Genomic DNA, 23,367 nt, shown 5'->3' on the forward strand with positions numbered 1-23,367 from the left:
TACCCATGTCTGTGCCATAGATGACCTGAAAATAGAGCATACACTGAAAGTCACTGTGCCCTGATTTTTCTCCATCTCTCAGTGGGATTTGGCACTATTGACATAACATTGTGATCTCCTATCTTACTCTCCGTTAGCTATCTGGCAAAGTATTAGAATGGTTGTCCTCCTTCCTGGAAGACAGGACCCAGAAAATTGCTGTTTGCCAATATTGGTCACCCCACCAACCTTTGAGCACTAGAGTTGTTCACTGTTCAGATCTGATGTTTTTAGATTTATTGCTACAGTGATACAGAAGACACTCAATTGAATTTTCACTCTCTCAAAGTCCATGGCCATGATGGAGTTGCTCTTCAAGTGAATGAGTGGATGGAAAGAAATTGGCTCAAGATCAACCTGCATAAAACATGCAATCTAGTTACTAAGGGAAACTCTTACATATGGTAATCTAAATGTTGGGCCACCTCCCGCAGACCCTCTGTTGCTCCAGGTGGCAATGTTAAAAACCTAGACGTCAACGTTGATTCTAAAGTAAAGATGGATTTCCAAGTCTCCTCAGTTATCTCTTCTTCTACCTTTCATATTCTCAACCTTAAATCTATTCTTCTGCTCCTTACACTTGAAGGTAGAAGAGTAGCTTTTTCTGTACTGTGCAGAAATAGATTAGATTATTGCAATGCATGGTATGAAGGAAAAATAACAACAATTTGCTGCAATAACTCAATCTGTAATAAACAAAGCAACCGGCTTATTACTTCAGGCCTCCAGTTCAATGAAACTAAACCACTACTGGCATATTTACATTGGCTTACTATGAATGGCAGAATTTGCTTTAAAGTCCAGTGAACAATGTAGAAATTCCTTTTTGAAACATCTTCCTTGTCTCTTTCAATCAAAAATCAGGTATTCTCCAAGTAGCACCCTCTGGGCATCTCAACTTATTCTCCTAAGAGTACATCCATGTAAGACATCTTCATATATATCTCAGTTCTCGCTCCCTCACTCGTAAAAGCCTTGCCACAAAACCATAACATCTCCTACCACATTTTTTAACAATCTCAAGGTAATCTCAAGGTAATTTACTGAATAAAATGCTCCACTCTGTGGTATCCTCACAAAACGACACCAAGAGACCTAAGGATATAGGTACACTTTAGAAATCAAGTACAATGTAACATAACACAACACAATGGTGTTTAAACATTCCTCTACTGTTTCATAATTGCAGTTCCCCATAACACAGTTGTAAACAATTTTGAACATTTAAAAAAGAGAGACACATCCTTTGAAGACATGCTTCTGAAAGAAGCTGCTGAATGCCTTTATCATAATCTAGGGTTATTTGAAGACACATGGATGTTTAGATTTGGCCTTGGAGAATTGGATATTGCCCACAACGCTTATGTTTTTAGGAGTTTAAGAATAAACCTCTTTCTAATCCAAGGGCACATTAATTGACTGTTTTAGAGAAAAGATACTATTCTTCCATAGTACGCAAAAACTAGAGTTAATTGAATAAGAGCTGAAGAATTACAAATTGGCTGTTTAGAGAGAAATTTAATTATTGAGCAATAAAAAGTAGCCCTGTGTTACGGGACTAGCAAGAGACTGGTGAGGATGTTGTCTTGGCTTATAAGATCAGGGGATGGAATCAAGATATTCCTGGCATTTGAAAGATGAGGGCCAAACCTGGCTTAGTCAACACCTGATCAACTTGAAGGCCCTCCAACAACAAACATGACCTCTTGACACAGTCTCATTGTTTGGTGGCAATTTAAGTAACACTATTGAGTACCCTGCCCTTGAAGGCCACAAAATGTTATTCTAAAATATTTAGAGTAAGCATAGGGACAGAGTAGAGCTAGCCTATATGTCAGAACCTACCTTCTCGATAATCGCAACACCATAAACCAGTGTTCGAGGCATATGAGCTGCAGATTACACACTTTTGCATAGATCGCCATCTGGTGTTGGGCCCGGATGTTTGCAGTTTATTTTTCCTCTTGGAAAGTCTTTGGAAGTCACGAGGTAGGTGACTCCTCCTTTGGTTCGTATTGCGCATGGGCTTCGGCTCCATCCTCAGATTGTTTTTTTCCGCCATCGGGCTCGGATGTAATACTTCGTGCTCCGGTTCCGAACTTTTCCAGTTCAACGATCGACGCAAAATCCTCGCTCATCGAGATTCTTCAGATAACAAATCATCTTAATCAGCTTCTCTTCGACACTTCTTCGATTCCAGTCGTCGACGGCGGACTTCGGGCCTATCCCGGCTCCGGTCTCGGCTGATGGAAAGAACTCCCTTCAAGAAGTGCCCTCGATGTGGGTCCAAATTCCTCCACACCGATCTTCATGAGGTGTGCAACCTCTGCCTCTCCCCTGAACACGAGGCTCGAGACTGTCCCGCCTGCAAGTCTTTTAGATCGAAAAAGACTATTCGAGATCGAAGGGCCAGATGCAACATGGCGCACTCCTCGACCTCCGCTCCAGTCGACATCTTCGGGGACGACGTCGAGGCTCCGGGACAGCAGCACACCGAAGAAGAGGACGACGACCTCGTCAGTGCTTCCGAGGCCGACGACTCAGATGTGGAGGACATCACCCCGGCGCAGAGGGTCGTGAGTACTATACCCCCTCCCACACCCGCGCCGATACCCAAAAAGGCTTCGGTCACGCCTTCGCCTTCGAGCCTAGGCAAGACCAAGGACACTGCTTCTAACACCCCACCTTCGGGCCCGGTAAAGAAGCCTATTAAGCCTTCCGGCAGCTCGGGCTCGAGCCAGCCTACCAGCGGTGCCGAAAAACATTCTTCGGCACCGAAGAAAAAATCGGCCTCCACCTCCACACCGAGCTCAGCACCGAAGCCCTCTGTGTCGAAACCCGCCCTCTCGGTGCCGACCAAACATCATAAGGCCCTCGGCGCCGACACTCCCGTGCCGAAGCCTCTCTCGCCACCGAACAAAAAATCGGAGGTCCCAAAAATGCACGGCACAGACAAGCCTAAAAAGCCGTCGGCCCTGAAAATCTCAGCGCTGACCGAACAACCAGTGTCGCAAGAACTATTCACACCGGATCCTCTGCAAAAGACACTTACCAAGGATCCAAAAACTGGACATTTGACACTGTCTTCAAAAAAAAGACACTTGGACAAACCAGCTCCACCTCCACCTCCAAAGAGGAAGGACTGTGCTACCTCCCCTTTCAGAGTGCCTTCCCCACCTCCTCCACCTCCTCCACCCCCTCCACCCTCCCCACCTCCACCTTCTCCACCCCTGCCTCATCGCTCTCCGACCCTGTCTCCAGACCATGATGATCAAGGGGACCCTTACTACGATCCAGCAGATGTGCCACAAGACCCCACCCCTACTGGATCCCCAGACCCATGGGATGACTATAATAATCCGGACATCCCAGATGTCCCACAGGATGACCTTTATCCATCCAGGCCATCCCCACCAGAAGACTTGTTAGGTTTTCACCACCTACTACAGAGGGCGGCACATTATCACGGGGTAGAGCTACATACTGACCCAGTAGAGGAAGATTTTCTCCTAGACACCTTCGATACTGCACATAGGTCTACTGCCATACTACATATGCTAAAAGGAGTAATCAAACATGCACCAGAGGTTTTTAAAGACCCAGTCAGGGCTAGGGTCCTAAACCCACATATAGAGAAAAAATATAAAGCCGCCCCTACAGATCCTGCATACATTAAAGGCCCTGCACCACTGGATTCCTTAGTGGTGTCTACAGCTAGGAAGAGATCAAATTCTCAGGCGTCAGGCGAAGCACCACCACCTGACAAAGAGTCCAAGCTCCTAGACGCGTCAGGGAAGCACACTGCGTCACAAGCCGCCAATTTATAGCGTATCGCCAATACTCAAGCGCTATTGGCCAGATACGACAGAGCGCATTATGATGAGCTAGAAACCATCATGCACCATCTCCCTGAAAAATACAGAAATAGGGCTAATGAATTGATTCAAGAGGGAAAAACCATAACTAATACATCTATACGCTGTGCCCTAGATGCGGCAGACACAGCCTCCAGGGCCATAAACACCAGTGTCCTCCTCCGTCGCCACGCCTGGCTAAGAGTTTCAGGTTTTAAACCTGAGGTGCAAGCCTCCATATTGAACCACCCATTTTATCAACATTTATTTGATCCAAAAGTTGATGAAGCCCTCGAAGATGAAGAAAGACACTGATACGGCGAAATCCATGGGAGCCCTACAGTCACACACTCCTAGGCGCTCTTTTCGCCAATCTTCCTTTCGGGGCACGGGTAGAGGCTACTCCTCAGATAGCGCATCCACGTCCTACAAATCCCCTCCTCAGTCCACCTTCACAAGGGGTTATCAAAGAGGCGGCTACAGAGGCAATAATAATAAAGGCTGAGGCAAAACAAATACCGCCCGCTCTGCCACTCCGCCTACCCAATGACTTTTCCCCCGCTCCCTCCAGACCATCCCACTCCGGTCGGGGGCAGAATACAAAATTTCTTTCACGTCTGGGAGACCATCACCTCAGACAAATGGGTGACCCAAATTATTCATTCTGGGTACTGCCTAGAATTAACATCTACCCCCCCAAACATTCCACCCAGGCAACGCCCAATGTCACAAGAACATGCCACGTTATTAAAACAGGAAGTAATCTCCCTCCTGCAAAAACAAGCCATAGAGCAAGTCCCCATCAATCAGCAAAATTTAGGGGTCTACTCCCTGTACTTTCTGATTCCAAAAAGAGACGAGACTCTACGAACTATTCTAGATCTCAGACCCATGCTCACAGAAAGTACCTCAGATTTGTAGTGGATGGGCAACACTACCAGTTCAAGGTGCTCCCGTTCGGGGTCACAACAGCACCAAGGGTATTCACCAAGTGCCTAGCAGTAGTGGCGGCACACCTCAGAAGACAGCACATTCACGTCTTCCCATATTTGGACGACTGGCTAATAAAAGCCACGTCCTTCAACCAATGTGTGCACCACACCGCCGCTACAATCCAACTACTTCACCAGCTAGGTTTCACGGTGAACCATCAAAAGTCCCACCTGATACCATCACACACAAAACAATACCTCGGTGCCACCATAGACACCTCAAAAGCCATAGCCTATCCCAATCCTGCCAGGATTGCAAACATACAGGCTCTGCGTCAAAAATTCATACTTCAACACTCTCTCCCAGCAAGAGTGTTTATGCAACTGATGGGGATGATGGCCTCTTGCATTTTCATAGTGCCTCATGAAAGACTCCAGATGCGTCCACTCCAAGAGTGCTTAGCGCGCCAGTGGAACCAGGCCTAGGGGCAACTGACAGATCTGGTGTTGGTGGACGGTCGCACCCATCGCTCTCTGCAGTGGTGGAACACCACAAACCTTTCCAAGGACCGTTCCTTGACCCGGTCCCACAAATAATACTAACAGACGCATCGCTCTCCGGCTGGGGAGCTCATCTACTACACCTCACAGTGCAGGGCACATGGACGCCGCAACAAAAGTTACTCCATATCAACCATCTGGAGTTACTAGCAATCTTTCTAGCCCTAAAATCCTTTCAAAGACAGATTTTAGGCAAGGCAGTCCTCATTCGCACAGACAACATGACGGCCATGTATTACATTCAAAAACAAGGCGGCACACACTCTCCACAGCTCTCTCAACAAGCACAGAGCATATGGAGATGGGCAATTCCACACAAAATCTTTCTCCTAGCCCAGCATGTACCAGGAGTCCAAAACACCATGGCAGATCTGCTCAGCAGACAGACGCAGCAGATCCACGAGTGGGAACTTCACCCGCAGGTTCTTCACCCGTTCTTTCAAATGTGGGGGCATCCGCAGATAGACCTCTTCGCCACCCATGAAAACAAAAAATGCCCAAGCTTCGCCGCCAGATACCCACACCCATTGTCCAAAGGCAATGCGATATGGATGAACTGATCAGACAAATTTGCTTACGCTTTTCCACCTCTCCCACTAATTCCATTAGTGGTGCGAAAGCTACAACAGCATTCCCTCACACTAATCCTAGTAGCTCCAACATGGGCCAGACAACCGTGGTACACCACGCTGCTGGAACTCTCGGTAGTACCACACCAAAAGCTACACCTCTCACCATGCCTCCTAACACAGAACCACGGAGAGATCAGGCACCAGGACCCAGCTCAGCTCCACCTTGCGATCTGGCTCCTGAAATCCTAGAATTCGGATACCTAAACCTTCCCCCTGACTGTATGAACGTCCTCAGAGAAGCTAGACGCCCTACCACTAGAGCCTGCTACGCTGCCAAGTGGAAAAGATTTGTTGTTTATTGCCATAACAACACAATCAATCCTCTAGACGTGTCTATACAACACATTATATGTTACTTGCTCCATCTACAAAGGTGTAACCTAGCATATACATCCATTCGGTTACACCTCGCAGCAATTGCTGCTTACTTACACAACAGGCAGCACCTATCACATTTCAGGGTGCCTGCCATCAAAGCCTTTATGGAAGGCCTCAAATGAGTAATTCCACCCAGAGTGCCACCCTCACCTGTCTGGAACTTAAATATAGTTCTCACAAGGCTAATGGGACCGCCTTTCGAACCATTACATAAATGTGAGCTGCAATTTCTCACATGGAAAACAGCTTTTCTAGTGGCCATCACTTCCCTTAGAAGGGTTAGTGAAATACAAGCACTCGCTATACAGGAACCTTTTCTCCAGATGCATCAGAACAAGGTTGTACTCCGCACCAACCCAAAATTCCTACCCAAAGTCATTTCTCCCTTCCATCTGAACCAATCGGTAGAATTACCAGTTTTTTTCTCACAACCTGAAACTGTTGCGGAAAGGGCTTTACACACACTGGATGTTAAAAGGGCCTTACTTTACTATATGCAAAGAACACAACCTTTCAGAAAAAACCAAACAGCTATTTGTCTCTTTCTCTCCACCACATAAAGGCAACCCTATTTCTAAATCAGGGATAGCTAGATGGATTGTAAAATGCATACAGATTTGCTACCACAAGGCAAAACGAACGCTATCTGTTCCCCCTAAAGCCCACTCTACAAGGAAGATTGGGGCTTCTATGGCTTTTCTAGCGAACATACCATTAGATGACATCTGCAAAGCAGCGACATGGTCAACACCGCACACTTTCATAAAACATTACTGTGTAGATGTGCAAAACAAGCTAGTGTGGGCCAGGCTGTACTAAAAACACTGTTCCAAACCACTGCAACGGATGCCGGTGGTCGCCGCTAGGGTTGGGTACTGCTATATAGTCTATGCAAAAGTGTGTAATCTGCAGCTCATATGCCTCGAACGGAATATGCTACTTACCAGTATGCATCTGTTCTTGGCATGTAGAGCTGCAGCTCTACACACGCCCACCCGCCTCCCCGGCTACCTGTATCCGTTCCAGTCTATCTTATTTAGATACAACACACATGGGTTTCTTTACTGTTATTACTACGCTCCATCTTTCCCTGCTGGCGAAAAACAATCTGAGGATGGAGCCGAAGCCCATGCGCAATACGAACCAAAGGAGGAGTCACCGACCTCGTGACTTCCAAAGACTTTCCAAGAGGAAAAACAAACTGCAAACATCCGGGCCCAACACCAGATGGCGATCTATGCAAAAGTGTGTAGATCTGCAGCTCTACATGCCAAGAACAGATGCATACTGGTAAGTAGCATATTCCTTTTGAATACTTAGTGGCCTTATACACCATCAATCCCATCAGCACCTTTCTTTGAGCATTAGTTTGCCACCCACAGGGGTACAGTCCTTCTGAATGTGTTGAATGCAAACTCTACCTACAAACTAAAGCTAACAAAATTGTGATCATGCACACTATGTCTGAGTGGATTTGGTAACCACACAGTGTCTCAGTGGGGATCTGAGCATCACTGTAGTCACACACTATCTCTGTGGGGACTTGAACATTACTATAATCACACACTATCTCTGTGGGGACCTTGGAAATACTCAGATTACACCATCTCTTTGGGGACCTTGCCATTACTGGAATCAAACATCGCTGTAGGGATTTCAACATGTTTACCATCAAACACTATCTCTGAGGGGACATAAACGTTACTATAATCACACATCATGTCTTTGGGGACCTGGGAAGCAGCATAATCACACACTACCTCTGTGGGAAGCTGGTCATAATTGGAAACACCCACTATCTCTGATGGAATTTCAACATGACTATAATCACACACACTCTCTCTTGTGATCTTGGCATCACTATAATCAATTATAATCTCTGTAGTGCCATAGGTATTCCTATAAATACACAAAATCTCTGCAAGGATTTCAACAGGATTATCATCACACACTATCCTTGTGGGGATTTGAGAACAACTATAGTACACTATCTCTCTGGGGACCTGAGCATTACTGTATAATCACACTTTCTCTCTATGGGGGACCTTGTAATCACTATGATTACACTCTATCTCTGTGGGGACCTGTTCATTACTGGCAACAAACATGATTTTTATATGGATTTCAACATGGTTATCATCACACACTTTCTCTGAGGGGATGTTTAACGTTACTATAATCACACGGTATCTCTGTGGGGACCTGGGCATCAGTATAATCACACACTATGTCTTTGGGGACCTGGGCATCAGTATAATCACATATGATCTCTGTGGGGACCTGGGCATGATTGAAAACATCCACTATCTATGCTGGTATTTCAACATGATTATCATCACATGCTATCTCTGAGGGGACTTGAACACGGCTATAATCACACACTGTCTCTGTGGGGACCTGGGAATAACTTTAACCACACCATCTCTGTTGTGACCTGGCCATCACTATAATCACACTGTCCATATCAGTTCTTGAACATTACTATACTCGCATACCATCTCTAGTCATGCAAAGATGACTTCTTGGTGGGAAGTTTATGAAAATGGATCTAGGTAATCTGACCCTAGCTTTCTCACATCACCACTCTGCATGGTTTTTGGCTTGCCAATTGGTTTGTCTAGGTATTATTTTCTTTTTTCATATCATTTCACTCTGCTTCTCTCTGCAAATGTGCTCAATATATGTAAGTCTAATTACATGGACTTGTTTTTCTACATTTTTCTTGTGACAAATTCATACTTATTAAAAGCCATCTTAAGCAGCTATTCATAAATGAATAATCTATCATATAATTTAAGTACTGTATTGAAATAAAACATTTACCCATCTGTTCATGAATGTATTCAATCAAAATAGACAATTTTGGAGCAAGTCCTCACAAGGATAGTAACACTTTTTCAAGTCCCCAAATGATGGTTCTGTGCGCGCGATTAAATTGAGAAATATTTGCATATTTGAAGCAGGATCCTGTATAATTTTTTTCTTAACATTTTTCTGCAATTAATATATCTTAAAAACATTGAGAAAGGTTAGTCCCCACAAGGCAGGTTTTTACACATAGTACCCACAAGGGTGGGTGGGTGGGTGGGTGGGGGTGGGGGTGTGGGTGTGTGTGTTGTGTTGTGTGTGTGTGTGTGTGTGTCGGGGTGTGTGTGTGTCGGGGTGTGTGTCGGGGTGTGTGTCGGGGTGTGTCGGTCGTGAAGCAGCCCTTTGCACAATTAACACTCAAGACAGCCTTATTAATGGCTATTGTGTTTTTACATAGGCTTTGTGAACTCCAAGACCCCTATCTGCACACTTAGAGACAGGGTGGCAGTGAGAGTTAACTTGCCGGTTTTTCCAAAGGTTTTCTCACATTTTCATGGCAATCAAGCCATACAAATATCCGCTTATTTCCAAAGTCTCATGCTGAATTGGCTCTTCTTTCACAGGATGTCAGAAGTGAAGACCTGTATTACCTACAGGAAATAAAAGCAATCATGAAAGGAAAGCAGTTTTTCCTCTCCTGTGTCCTAGTGACTACATTTTTGCCAGTCAGTGAAGGGACTATCACTAGATGCATAGTCTAAACAATCCAAAAAATGTTATAAGACAGCTGACGGGAATGGAAAAAAAGAGTGCACGTCACGAGGAAGAAAGGAGTGACGCTCGCTTTCATCACTAATGTATCCATAAGTGCCATCTGCGTGGCACCCATCTAGTCTTCTATGCACACTGTCACTAAACATGACTGTGTTGATATGAAAGCTAACAGAGGCACAGATGAAACAAAAAGTACTCGAGTAACTGTTTTCAAATAGAAACTCTCTTTAAACCAACCTTCCTAGGGGTGGGGAATACCCCTACTGAATCAATGCACAACATGTGAATCCAGAAAGGATTCATGCTGCAAAACAAAATGGTTACTTGCATGTAAGAGCAGTTTTGCAGTGCGAAGTGTTTTCTGGAGTCACATGCAACCTGCCCACAATCCTCAAAAATAATATGAGTTTGCTCCAAGGAGAGGCACGTCAGCGCGCAGAAGAACAGGAAGTTAAAAGTACAAGACGGTCACTGGGCGGGAGGGGGTAATAAAGACTCTAAACATGGCATCCACGCTGAGGGTCTTCCCAGGGACACGTCGGACGTCATCCATGGAGGGGCATAGCACAAAATGGTCAATTTCTAGATGACACCCACCCAAAAAATATTTTAAAAATGAAGAAAAGAGACAATTACAGACCCATGCACAGGAAGGTGGAATAATGCACAGCATACAAATTCAGAATATTCTTCAATCTGCAAACTTACCCCTGCATTTTAGTAACCATTTTGTTAAAAACTATAAAGATTGGTCACTTGAATGATTGCCCATTACAGAACAGTGTATGTAACTGCAAGTTTTTTTCACTGGCAGTACCAGTTTAGCTTGTCATCCGGGCGAGGTTGATGACATATGTTTGGTAGTAGCACTGTCAAGTGCAATGTTTTGCACGTCGAGCTCTCAATCACCAATACTGCATCAGAGTACTGTAACTGTATTCTTTCTCCATTACTTGGCAGATCTTCTGGCTGATCCCACCCACTACCCACAATCTGGAGATGTATGAGAGTTGGCTGCTGTCAGGCAAGCAGGGGGATATCTTCCTCGGTGACGATGTAGCAGATTGCCAGCGCATCGAGCTGCGGCAGGGTTATACTTTTGTTATTCCTTCTGGTAAGCTATGCTATCTCACTATGATTGTGTACACTTCATTACTTTAATCTGATTTCTTATAACCTCTTTGAATAACCTCTTTTATTACCAGAACAAGTTGGTTTTCAACCCTGTCTTATACTGAAATGCACTGGCAGGTTCAGGCGTTGATCTGTCATTCGATAGTCAGCAGTTATTTGGGGAGAGGGCCGTTCATTCTTAAGGGCATTTTAAACAGAGCAGAGTTAGGGCTCAAGCTTTAGGATCTCCAGACCTCTGTTTTCACCAGTAATACAGAGCATGTTCTAGGTACAAGCACCAGGTCAACAAACGGGTGCAGCAGCTTCAGTAACCTGAGCAATAATTATTTTAGCCCAGTAGGGGTTGATCTTGTGTATGAGGTAGAACACGAGCAGCAGTTTTCCCCTACTGCTAGCCACTTTAAAACCTTTCGGAGGTCTTGACCATTGGTCAGCTTGTGTCTTCGGTTAGGGGTCAAAAGGCTTGATTATCCCAAGAATGGAAAGAAAGTATTCCGGACTAGTGGGTCTTGCAGGTGATAGAGCCAGGTTTTACACTCGAGTTCTTCAGAAAACTGTCACCTGTTCCCCGTCCTCCTCACCTTCACTCATCTCAGTCTGACTCTGATGTTCAGAGGAGCTGCATTAAAAGTTCATCTGAAGGTTTTGAATGGTAGCTTTACAGCAGGTGGTACAGGCTCTTAAGGATCAAGATTAGATGTTTCTTCAAACACCCAGGAATTTTTCCATATTCCTGTTAGAAAATCTCACATGAAGCATCTGAGCTTTTTGGTCAGGGGGAAATGTTATCAGTTTGCATTACTCCCTTTCTGTCTTTCATCTGCCTCTGGAATTGTCACCAAGGGTCTGGCAGATGTGATTGCTAATCTTCTTCGCCATAGTGTGCACATTTCTCTGTACCTGAAAGATTGTTTGATGAATGCGAGGTGTCCTTCTGAATTAGTAAATCAAGTGCAGACAGTACTGACACTAATTCATGTTTTAGGGAATTCAGTACAGGAAAAAGTGATACCGGTCATTGCATTTAGGAGATGAAGTATGTAGGGGTATTCTGTCACTAAGCGAAAGTGTTTGAGAAATTCAAATATTATTGTGCCAGTTTGTCGAGGAGCCTGAACAGTTAGCTAGTCTGGATTCTATTGTTTGGGGGTTGAAGATGTCTTGCATTTGCTTGTGTACCACATGAGTGTTTGAGGGCGACTCGCTGCAGTTGGCACTACGAGGCAAGTGGAACCAGCTCTACTTTCATTTATATGATGGGGTGAAGGTTCCTTTGTCCGTTTTGAATTACCTAAATTGGTGGGTTTTCCAGAATAATTTCATGGTGGGTTAGCCATTCAGGAATCCATGACCTCGTCTATTGTTGGTAAGCCCATTCTCAAAATACGGTTGTGGGGAGCATCTGCTAGAACTTCATTTAAACGCAGTGCAGACTCCGAAGGGGTTAAGTATCACATAAATCTATTCGAGTTTAATTGGGTCATAGACTGATAAATTTGGCATTTAGCAATGTATCATCCAGGTCGCCTATACATTAAAGCATATCTTTTGAGCAAGCAGGTTTCTGTGTCATGTTTGGGAGATGCAGCTAGACTTTAAATGAGATATTTACCATGTGGGGATGGCCTCTGGTGGATCTAGTTTTGTAACTCAGGAAAACGAAAATTGCCAGATTCATTGTTTCCAAGAGGGATTGATTCACTGGGAATGCATTATCTATACCTTAGTGGTCGACCTTGGTAGCTCATTTCCTCTGGTTCCTGTGTTGTAGAGAGTGATGAAAAAGAAATGATGACAAGGTTTCTGTGATTTTGCCATTTGACTTTTTTAGTGTCAAGGTGCTTTCTGCAATTGTGACCTCACAAGTATGTTCTGTACTGCTTTGATTTTGCAGTTTGGGGGTAGGGGGGTCTTCAGCATTTCTGCCACCGTGTGTACCTTTCTGTGTGTGACCTCTCCCCCATGACGCTTTGTGTTTTGATTAGTCAGCGTCCGACCCCTTATCTCCTTGGGTGACCTCTGTGTCTTCGATTTCATTGTTGCTGGGGAGTCTTAGGTCCTTAAGAGACTGGAGACTGCCTTGATTGCTAGCAGTTTTTCCAGAGCAAGTCTCGCGCCAGGCGTAGTTCACATAAATCTGCTAAAAGAACAGTGTCCATCAGAAAGAGCATTACCAGAAGCATGTTATTTGTTCCTATTGTGCATTTTCTTTTTTTCCTTTAATTTCTTTTCTGTGTTTCACCCTTCCCCTTCCTCTCCTAGTCCACATTCTTCCAACTAGATCAGCACATGAAGTACTATTTTGTGTTTCTCCTATCCAAGTATGTCACTTTCTTCAACTGAAAATTGAAAAAACCTTTTGTTCGATATATTTTCATGTTTGGGTTTGTAGATTGTTTTCGGCGTGTTGTAGCACATCACATGATATTGCATTGCTTATTGAGAAAAAAACAAAGTTTATGTGATGTATTGACCAGAAAGGAAACTTTAATTCCACGCTTATTCTTTGTTTGGAGTGCACCTGGATAGGTTATGTTGAGAAATGTTCAGCTTAAGAAATAATCATTGTTTTTTTAAACTGTAAAAGGCTTGCTTATTGGATGATAGTGATATTGATTTACATGTGTTAGTTGTGGATGTCACCAGTGCAGCCTATGAGGTTTTGCTTCCCGTTTACCTTCTTTAGCAGGTCCCCCTTAGTCAAGGACCAGGTTTAGGGTGTCTGAACAGTGTGCACTATGCTTGAGTATTTTTGTTTTTTAAATATTTGGAAAAAGGCATCAGAAGGGTTGATTATAGTTTCTCATTTATTTACTCCAGCAGTAGTGTTATCTTAATTGCTGAACTCTCAATGGATATGGAAGTTCGTGAGCATATGGTCAGGTTTGCTGAGCAGGAGGCTGCTGTTGACTTCTTACCTGGGAGTGAAGCCATCCTTAAATGAGGGGGAGCGTCCGAAGTACGTCAGTGTGAAGGATGATGTGGATGGTGATCCCAGCCCACTGAGGGAAAAAGTTTAAAATATCAATGATAAAAACAAATATGGGGTATTCTCTGAGAACTGGTTGACTGTGCCTAGAAGACACTGGGATTGCTGGGAGAAAGGGACTGTAAGAAGTTGGATGATTAGTAGGGGTGGGCGATCACCCACCTCAAGGAATAATCTGAACCCTTGTCCGTGTGGACCCTCAAAGCCACTAAATACACCTGAGCTGAAAGCCCTGGTAGCTTTGGAACAGAGCAGACCGGCTTAGCTGCAACATGTATAGAATTCATACAGGACCAGAACAGTTAGAAAGTCAAAACACAAAACAGTAATATTCCCACACTGAATTACTCATCACACTTTATATATCTGACTCCAATTGACCCCGGTAATTGGTGGCTATATTTTGGCGCATGTTGGATTAGAGAGTCCAGGTGACCACTGTGCAGTTTATATATTCATGAATGAACTGCTATGGAATTATTTTGTACACTTATTTTTAACTATAATGCTGGAATGAATTGGGTTTAAAGCAAAAGTTGTCATTGTTTTTCTACGAATTATGTATATGCCATGTTGAATACTTTAGGCTGTTTTGATATGCTAATGGTTTAATATAACGAAAAACATTTCTCTCTGGCCATTCATGTCAACCTCTCGTTTTATTCTGAGAGGCATTTCACACCTATTCAAATGCTAATTATTGGCTGGCAAAAGTGGGGAGCAAAAACAAATGGGCCTCCAGAGGCTTTTGCTAAAGACAATGTAGCTTTCTAAAAGTATATTTACCTTACATTTTAACAACCATCCCACTGCACCATTGGATTTGTAATAACAATTAAAATAATGGTTTGATTAATTCTTTTTTTTACCTGTTTTTAACCAAAACTATCATTAGTACATGTAATAATGTAACCCAATATTTTGTCTATGGAACAGCCAACCTTGTTACAGTGAAAATAGCTTTTGGGGCTTTTTTAATATAAGGACATTTTTATCATTAAATCCCTACATGTCCTACTTTCAAAAACCATTCACCCTACCATATGGGCAATAAGGGCTAGATAGAGGTAAATAATTATTTGTAAGGAAAATTTTGACCCGTCAAAAGAATTTATTTTGACAGGTCAAATTTGCAGTTTTAAACTGCAACAGTCAGGCTATAAATTGTAGGCCTGCAGTCATGTTTGCACTGTCACTGGAGTGGATTGCACAATTGTAAGAAACTGGATCTATAAATACTGCACCAAAGTGAGGTACAGTGTGTATCGAGTCCAAGGGTCTCCAGAGGTTTGGCAGAGGTTAAAGTTAGATAGAACCTTACTCTCTAAAGTGGTAGCTTGGTTGAGCAGTAAGGCAGTATCAGAGGACAGTGTTAAGCATTTGATGTACACACTCAGTCAGCAAATGAATTCACACACTCAAGAACTGAACTCTAGGCCAATTGTTTTTGTATTAAAAATATACTGTTTTATTTCTAGAACCAGGCAAGCCTGGTACAGGTAAGCATGTAAATACTTTTCAGCTGCAAGATGCTGTTGAATACTTTCAAAAGATAGTAGGACTTTGTACCAATTCAAGTTTACAGGGGTTGCAATGCAATGCACAACCTTAGTAGACTCAGTACATAGGAATCAATAGGCTTTTTCAGTAAAATGCAATTAAATTACTTATCGTATTACTTTTACTAACACAGTGCTGGATCCTAGATTCAGCACCGGGGCATTTCCTGAAGACAGTTGAGTAAATACGTGTTCGAGGCATAAGAGCTGTAGATTGTACATTGTGCATAGATCGCCATCTGGTGTTGGGCTTGGATGTTTGCATGTTGTTTTTATCTTCGAAGAAGTCTTGTAGTCACGAGACCGGTGACGACTCCTTTGGTGGACAATGCACATGGGCATCAACTCCATCAGTAGATTGTTTTTTCCGCCATCCCGTTCGGATGTGACTTGCTGCGCGGTCGGTGTCGTTATCGAACCCCCTTTCGACGCGCAATCACAACTAACTGATGGTATTGTCTCGATCGCGTGACTTCGACGCGCACCCTCGACAACTTTCAGTTACACTTCTGCGTCTACGGACTTCGACGCGGGCCATTGGGCCTTTCCGCACCAGTGAAGACTGACGTCGATGGAACGGACTCCATTAAAAAAAATCCCACAGTGTGGTGCTAAGTTCCCACACTCGGACCTCCATCCTGTCTGCAATCTGTGCCTCTCTCCAGAACATCGAGAGGACAATTGTGAGGCTTGTTTATCCTTCAAGTCCAAGAAGACCATCCGGGATCGTCAAGCTCGACGCCACGAGATGTCCCGAGGCACAGGTTCCATCCCGGACATCTTCCATCCTGGTCCCTAGAGTCACACGGAACCAGAGCAGGAAGAACAGGTCCCGGAATCCGAGGATGTCTACGAAATTGAAGACGACATCACCCCGGCTCAAAGGGACGCAAGTACTAAAACCCCCGCCCAGTCCAAGCCCATACCAACGGCTCCGGTGACACCTTCGCCTCCGGGCTCAGGTCCACCGAGAAAAACCCCACCTACAGGCTCGGCACCGAAGGATAGAGAAAAGCCGTCCGGCTCGAGCCAACCACCCGGGTCCGAAAAGCCATCTTTGGCACGAAAGCTCAGTCGTCCGAGCCGCGACCTCTGCCGTCACAGGAAAAACAGTCGGCACCAAAATCTACAAAAGATTCTTCGGCACCTAAACATCCTGATAAGGCATCGGCACCGAAACAGCCAGAAAAAGTACCAGCAACAAAACAGCCAGATAAGACCTCGGCACCAAAGCACACACAGACCACTTCGGCACCGAACCAAACGGATAAGACTCCGGCGCCAAAGACTTCGGAGCCGAAAACCTTAAAAGACAAAGCTCATGCATCTAGACCTACTAAACAGACTCATTCGGAGCAGAGACAGGACACTGTTCCTATACAACCAAAACCTGTTTTCAGAGACAAATATTCTACGCCAAAGAAAATTGTCGATCCCGAAGAACTGTTCTTTCCTGATCCTAAACAAAGTACCATCTTTATTCACCCAAAGACTGGTCATATAACTCACAAACTTCCCACAAAGAGAAAACCAGAACATTTTCCACAGGCTCCAGTTCCTCCAAAAAGAATGCACATGTCCACTAATACTTCACCACCATCTTCACCTCCCCCACCAACACTCATTTACTCATTTCTCCCACACATTCTCAACAACCAGAGTATAGTGACGATGCAGGGGGGCAGGAAGATGAGGACCTAGTCCCGGTTGACACTGAGGATCCTGATGACCCACCACACGAACCAGACCCGTGGCATGACTATAGTACTGACTCTGATCTAAACAATGATCCGGATTTCTACCTCTCAAAACCATCTCCACCAGATGATAATGTAGGTTTAGCACAATTAATTAATAGGGCCGTAGTATATCATGAGGTCAAATTGCATTCTGATCCTGTAGAAGAGGATTTTCTGTTAGAGACTTTTGACAAACCACAAAGATCTACTAAAATACTGCAATGTTACAGGGCCTTATTAGACACGCTCCTGAGGTGTTCAAAGACCGAGTTAGAGCTAGAGTTCTTAATCCTAGAGTGGATAAGAAATACAAAGCAGCCCCTACTGACCCTATATATATCAGAGGTCAACTTCCCTTGGACTCACTAGTGGTAGCCAATGCACGCAAAAGGGCAAACTCTCACGAGTCAGGCGACGCACCACCTCCTGACAAAGAATCTAAGTTAATAGATGCCTCAGGCAAACTTATAGCATCTCAAGCTGCGAACTCTTGGAAGATAGCTAACACGCAAGCCCTTCTCGCAAGATACGATAGGGCCCACTACGATGAGCTGGAAAAGCTCATTCAGCACCTACCTCCGGAATATAAGGACAAAGCCAATGACCTTATACAAGAAGGCAAATTGATAACCAACACATCCATCAAATGTGCGCTTAATGCAGCAGACACTGCGTCTCGCGCCATACATACCAGTGTTTTGCTACGCAGGCACACCTGACTCAGGGTTTCTAGGTTTAAACAAGAGGTACAAAATACCATCCTAAACCAACCTTTTGACCAACAACACCTTTTTGGCCCTGCAGTAGATACATCTTTAGAAAAGATTAAAAAGACACCGAGACTGCAAAGTATATGGGAGCCCTACATCTACCATCAGCTAGAGGCTCCTTTCGTCGTTCTTTCTATAGAGCAGGTTCCAAAACAAATACGCCAGAACACCCATCCTCATCCTACAAAAGTCCCAACCAAGGCTCCTTTTCTAGGGGATACAATAGAGGAGGTTATAGGGGAAACAGGAACAAGGGTAGTGGCAGGTGTACCAACACCCATAACTCTCCTAATAACAAACAGTGACTTCCCTGCGCTTCCCCCCCGATCATCCCACTCCTGTCCGGGGACGCCTTTCACAGTTCCTACCTGTCTGGAACTCCATCACAACAGACAGGTTGATAAGACAAATTATCCAGTATGGTTATTGCCCTGAACTCTCTTCTACTCCTCAACATTCCTCCCAATGAGCGCCCAATGTCATCAGAACATATAACGCTCCTCAAACAAGAGGTTTTAGCAATGTTACAAAAACACGCAATAGAGCCAGTCCCTCCGTCTCATCAGGGCACAGGAGTCTATTCCCTCTATTTTCTAATCCCGAAAAAGTATGGCGCTCTCAGGCCAATACTGGACCTCAGACCGCTCAACTTTTACATCCAATCAGACCACTTCCACATGGTCACTCTGCAACAAGTGCTTCCACTACTACAACAAAGCGACTTTCTTTCCACACTTGATCTAAAGGACGCCTACTTCCACGTTCCTATTCATCCAGCTCACAGAAAATACCTCCGGTTGGCAGTACATGGTCAACACTACCAGTTCAAAGTACTCCCATTCGGGGTCACCACGGCACCCAGAGTTTTCACCAAGTGTCTCACAGTGGTTGCAGCCCATCTAAGAAGACAACGGCCCCGACAGCCCCAGCGCCACCCCTGGCTCCGCCACAGGTGACGCACTGGGTGCCGTTTATCCCGCCCCTGCCCCATGTCTCGGACCATTTCGCTCTGACCTGGGATCCTCATTGGGATGTGGTTCCGGTTCGGCCCCGGCCGGCGCCGCTCCCAGTTCCGCTGGCCCCCCTTTCTGGCTCCGGCCCTGCCGCCGTGGCCGGCTCCTTCTACCCCGGAGCCGGATGAGGACTGGGACGGCTCAGAGGACCCCCTTGCGCGGCAGTGTGACTCCGAGCAGGATTGGGTGGATGACCTTCAAGATGCGGGTGAACTTGATGTGTCTTCTGACCTGGGGTTTGACTCCCCTCCACCTACTATGGAGGAGGGCGCTTCCTACACTATGGTGCTGCGTCGAGCTGCGGAGGCTCTCCATCTCGACCTCCCTACGGTGGCCCTTAAGACCAACCTCCTTACGGAGGTGCTCCAGACAGCGTCTAGGTCGTCGGAATCGCTGCTCCCTTTCAAAGAGGCCCTTACTGAAGTCCTCTTGGGCACTTGGTTGCGGCCGGCCTCGGGGGCACCGGTGGATAAGAACGTCGCTAGGCGTCATCGCCTGGCGCCTGGTGACCCTGCCTTCTTGACCACCCACCCCACGCCTGAGAGCCTGGTCATTCAGGCCTCGATGTCGCAGAGTGCCTTTCCCACGGCTCCGCCGGATAAGGACTCTAAGAAGCTGGACCAATATGGCAAGAGGTTGTTCTCCTCGGCCAGCTTGGGGTTGCGGTCGGTAATACCGCCTGCTGGCAGGGCCGTTACTCCCACGCCGTGTGGGATACGGTAGCAGAGGTCCTGCCTCAGTGTTCTGAGGAGGTCCAGGCTGTCCTTTCCCATGCGATTGCGAAGGGCAAAGATACGGCGAAGTTTGCCATCAGGTGTGGTATGGACACAACTCATTCCTTGGGCAGGGCAATTTCCACGACTGTGGCGTTGCGGCGCCATGCCTGGTTGCGTTCTACCAGGTTCTCGCTTGATGTCCAGAGCTCGCTCATGTACATGCCCTTTAATGGCTCTCGACTCAAGGCGAACAGTGCCCTGGAGCGCTTTAAGGACTTGCGGGCCACAGCTAAGTCTTTGGGTCTTTCTACTAAGAGCCCTGTCACGCCTGGGTTTCGTTCCTGTCGTGGCCAGAGTAAAGGCGCCCAGACGCGCTCCTCTGCAAAGCCTGTGCAGAACCTGCCACAGCGTGGCCGCAGACGTGGCTTCCACAGGGGCGGGTCTGGTAACCAGCAGGCGGGGTAGTCCACCTCCGCACCTGCTGCTTCCACCTCTAAGCCTTCCTAATCCGAGCTTCAGGGGGCAACACACGCCGGTTAGAGGCAGGGTCCGTCACCACCTCCACCACTTGCGCGGTATCACTTCAGACAAGTGGGTGCTGCAGATAATCTGCCAAGGTTATTCGCTCCCCTTTCGGTCCTCCTCTCCAGCCATGCCACCTCGGTACCACTGCATGTCGGGGGATCATTTGGCTCTTCTCCGTCAGTTAGTCACGGCCCTCCTGGCCAAGGGAGCCATCAAGTACGTTCCCGATCAAGAAGTAGGCAGTGGTTGCTATTCCCACTACTTTCTGGTCCCCAAGAAGGACAAGGGGGGCCTGCGCCCATCTTGGTCCTCCGGGACGTCAATCGCTTCCTCCAGAATGGGAAGTTCAAGATGCTGACTCTGGCTCAGGTCCTGTCTGCCCTGGACCCTGGAGACTGGATGGTAGCGTTGGACTTGCAGGATGCTTATTTTCACATTCCCATCCTGCCGGCCCACCGGCATTACCTGCGTGCGGTTCACGGTAGGCCAGGAGCATTTTCAGTTTGCCGTGCTCCCCTTCGGCCTTACTAGCGCCCCTCGGGTGTTCACTAAAGTGATGGTGGTGGTCGCAGCTCATCTGCGCAGATCAGGGGTGTTCCCCCTACCTTGACGAAGGCGGGCTCGCCCCAGGCAGTTGTCTCCCACCTCCAGGCTACGGCCGACCTCCTGCATCTGCTGGGGTCCTCCATCAATGTGCCGAAGTCGCACCTGAGTCCCTCTCAGAAGCTCCCTTTCATCGGAGCGGTTCTGGATTAGACGCTGTTTCGGGTTTATCCTCCCGAACGGCGAGTCCGGGATATTCAGGCTATGGTTCCGCTCTTTCAGCCTCTATCCCGGGTTTTAGTCAGGATGACCCTCCGGCTTCTAGGCCTGATGGCCTCCTGCATCCTGCTGTTGCTGCATGCCAGATGGCATATTCGGGCTCTGCAGTGGGACCTGAAGTTACAGTGGGCACAGCATCAGGGCAACCTGTCCGATCTCGTCCAGATCTCGGAGGGCGCTGCACAACAGTTGCAGTGGTGGCTCACGGATCGCGATTGGGTCAATGGCAGATCCCTCTCCCTTCCCCAACCGGAGCACACAGTAGTGACGGATGCGTCCCTCCTGGGTTGGGGAGGCCACATGGGAGAGGTGAAGATCAGAGGCCTCTGGTCTCCGGCGGAGTCCCGGCTCCATATCAACCTTCTGGAGCTGCAGGCGATCCGGCTTGCACTGAAGGCATTCCTTCCCTCTGTCCGGGTAAGTGTAGTACAGGTGTTCACGGACAACACCACACCGCCATGTGGTATTGCAACAAACAGGACGGGGTGGGGTCGTAGACCCTTTGTCAGGAGGCTCTTCGCCTCTGGACATGGCTGGAACATCAAGGTATTACCATGGTGGTTCAACACCTGGCGGGTTCTCTGAACGCCAGGGCCGATGAACCTCAGCCGCTGGTGCGTGGTGGATCACGAGTGGCGTTGAACTTGGACGTGGCGCAAGGTCTCTTTCTGCAATAGGGAGAGCCTTGGTTAGATCTATTCGCCACCGAAGAGAACACGCAAAGTCATCAGTTCTGCGTGTTGGAATTTCCAAGGCGGCACTCGCTCGGAGACGCTTTTCGTCTCGAGTGGAGCTGCGGTCTGTTGTACGCCTTTCCGCCTATACCACTTCTGCCCAGAGTGCTGAAGAAGATCAGGCGCGACCGGGCCCAAGTTATTCTTGTGGCTCCGGACTGGGCTCGAAGAGTTTGGTATCACGAGCTACTCAGTATGAGCATCGATCCCCCGATCCGTCTGCCTCTTCTGGAGGATCTTCTGTCGCAGGGGACGGTCCTCCACCCGAACCTGTCCAGCCTCCATCTCCATGCTTGGAGATTGAGCGGCGACAGTTGACACCTTTCGATCTTCCTCCCGAAGTCTGTGATGTCATCCTGGCAGCCAGGCGTCCCTCCACTAAAACGGTGTACGCCTGTAGGTGGAACAGATTTGTGACATGGTGCACAGCTAAGACTGTGGATCCCCTTTCTGCCCATCTTCCTGAGGTTCTTCTGTTCCTCCTCTCTTTTGCCCAGCAGGGCTCTGCTCTGGGCACTGTTAAAGGTTATCTTTCGGCCATCTCTGCCTTTCTACGGCTTCCAGATCAGTCTTCTCTTTTCAAGTCCCCGGTTGTTAACCGTTTTCTTAAGGGCATTACACATACGTTCCCACCTGTGCACTTCATAATGCCTCAGTGGGACTTGAATCTTGTTTTGACTTTTCTGATGTGCGCTCCCTTTGAGCCCCTTCATAACTGTCCCTTACGTCATCTTACTCTCAAGACGGCTTTCCTGGTAGCTATGACATTGCCAGGAGAGTGAGTGAGCTCCAGGCTCTTTCTTCCAAACCTCCTTTCCTTTCTGTTCATCCGGACAAGGTGGTTCTGAGGACCCATCCTTCTTTCTTGCCAAAGGTTGTCACGCCCTTTCACATCGGGCAGACCATCACTTTGCCCACCTTCTTTCCGCATCCTTCAAGGGAAGAGGAGCGGCTCCACCATCTGGACCCAAAAGGTGCACTGGCATTCTATCTGCTGCGTACACAGCAGTTCCGGGTGGATGATAAACTCTTTGTTGGCTACGTGGGCGCCAAAAGAGGTCGGGCGGTACACAAATGGACCATCTCCTGGTGGGTCGTTCTGTGCATGAAAGCATGTTACTCCTTGGCCAAGAAGGAGCCTCCTGTGGGGCTGCGTGCCCATTCGACCAGGCCAACTGCAGCCACTACTGCCTTGGGACGCGGTGTCCCCTTGCATGATATTTGTCAGGCAGCTACATGGGCCTCGCTGCACACATTTACCAAGCACTACTGCCTTGACAGTCAAGTCCAGAGGGACGGCTTCTTTGGCCGTTCCGTGCTCTGTGACTTTCTGGTGTAATCTTGTTAGCAGACCCACCTGCAGGGTTGGTATTGCTGGGGTATCTATT

At 46.8% G+C, this 23,367-nt stretch overlaps 1 protein-coding gene across 3 annotated transcripts in view; it reads left to right on the forward strand.

Annotated features, from left to right (window-relative positions):
* The window catches only part of KDM2A (lysine demethylase 2A), a 770,935-nt gene that overhangs the window by 322,190 nt on the left and 425,378 nt on the right, over window positions 1-23,367 (forward strand). For all 3 annotated transcript variants that reach the window (XM_085651618.1, XM_085651619.1, XM_085651620.1), the window contains one exon: window positions 10,939-11,092. In XM_085651618.1, the coding sequence (XP_085507744.1) occupies window positions 10,939-11,092 (154 nt within the window). The remainder of the gene's footprint in view (window positions 1-10,938; window positions 11,093-23,367) is intronic.

The sequence above is a fragment of the Triturus cristatus genome, chromosome 4_1 (assembly GCF_964204655.1).
Source record: "Triturus cristatus chromosome 4_1, aTriCri1.1, whole genome shotgun sequence".
Lineage (NCBI taxonomy): Eukaryota > Metazoa > Chordata > Amphibia > Caudata > Salamandridae > Triturus > Triturus cristatus.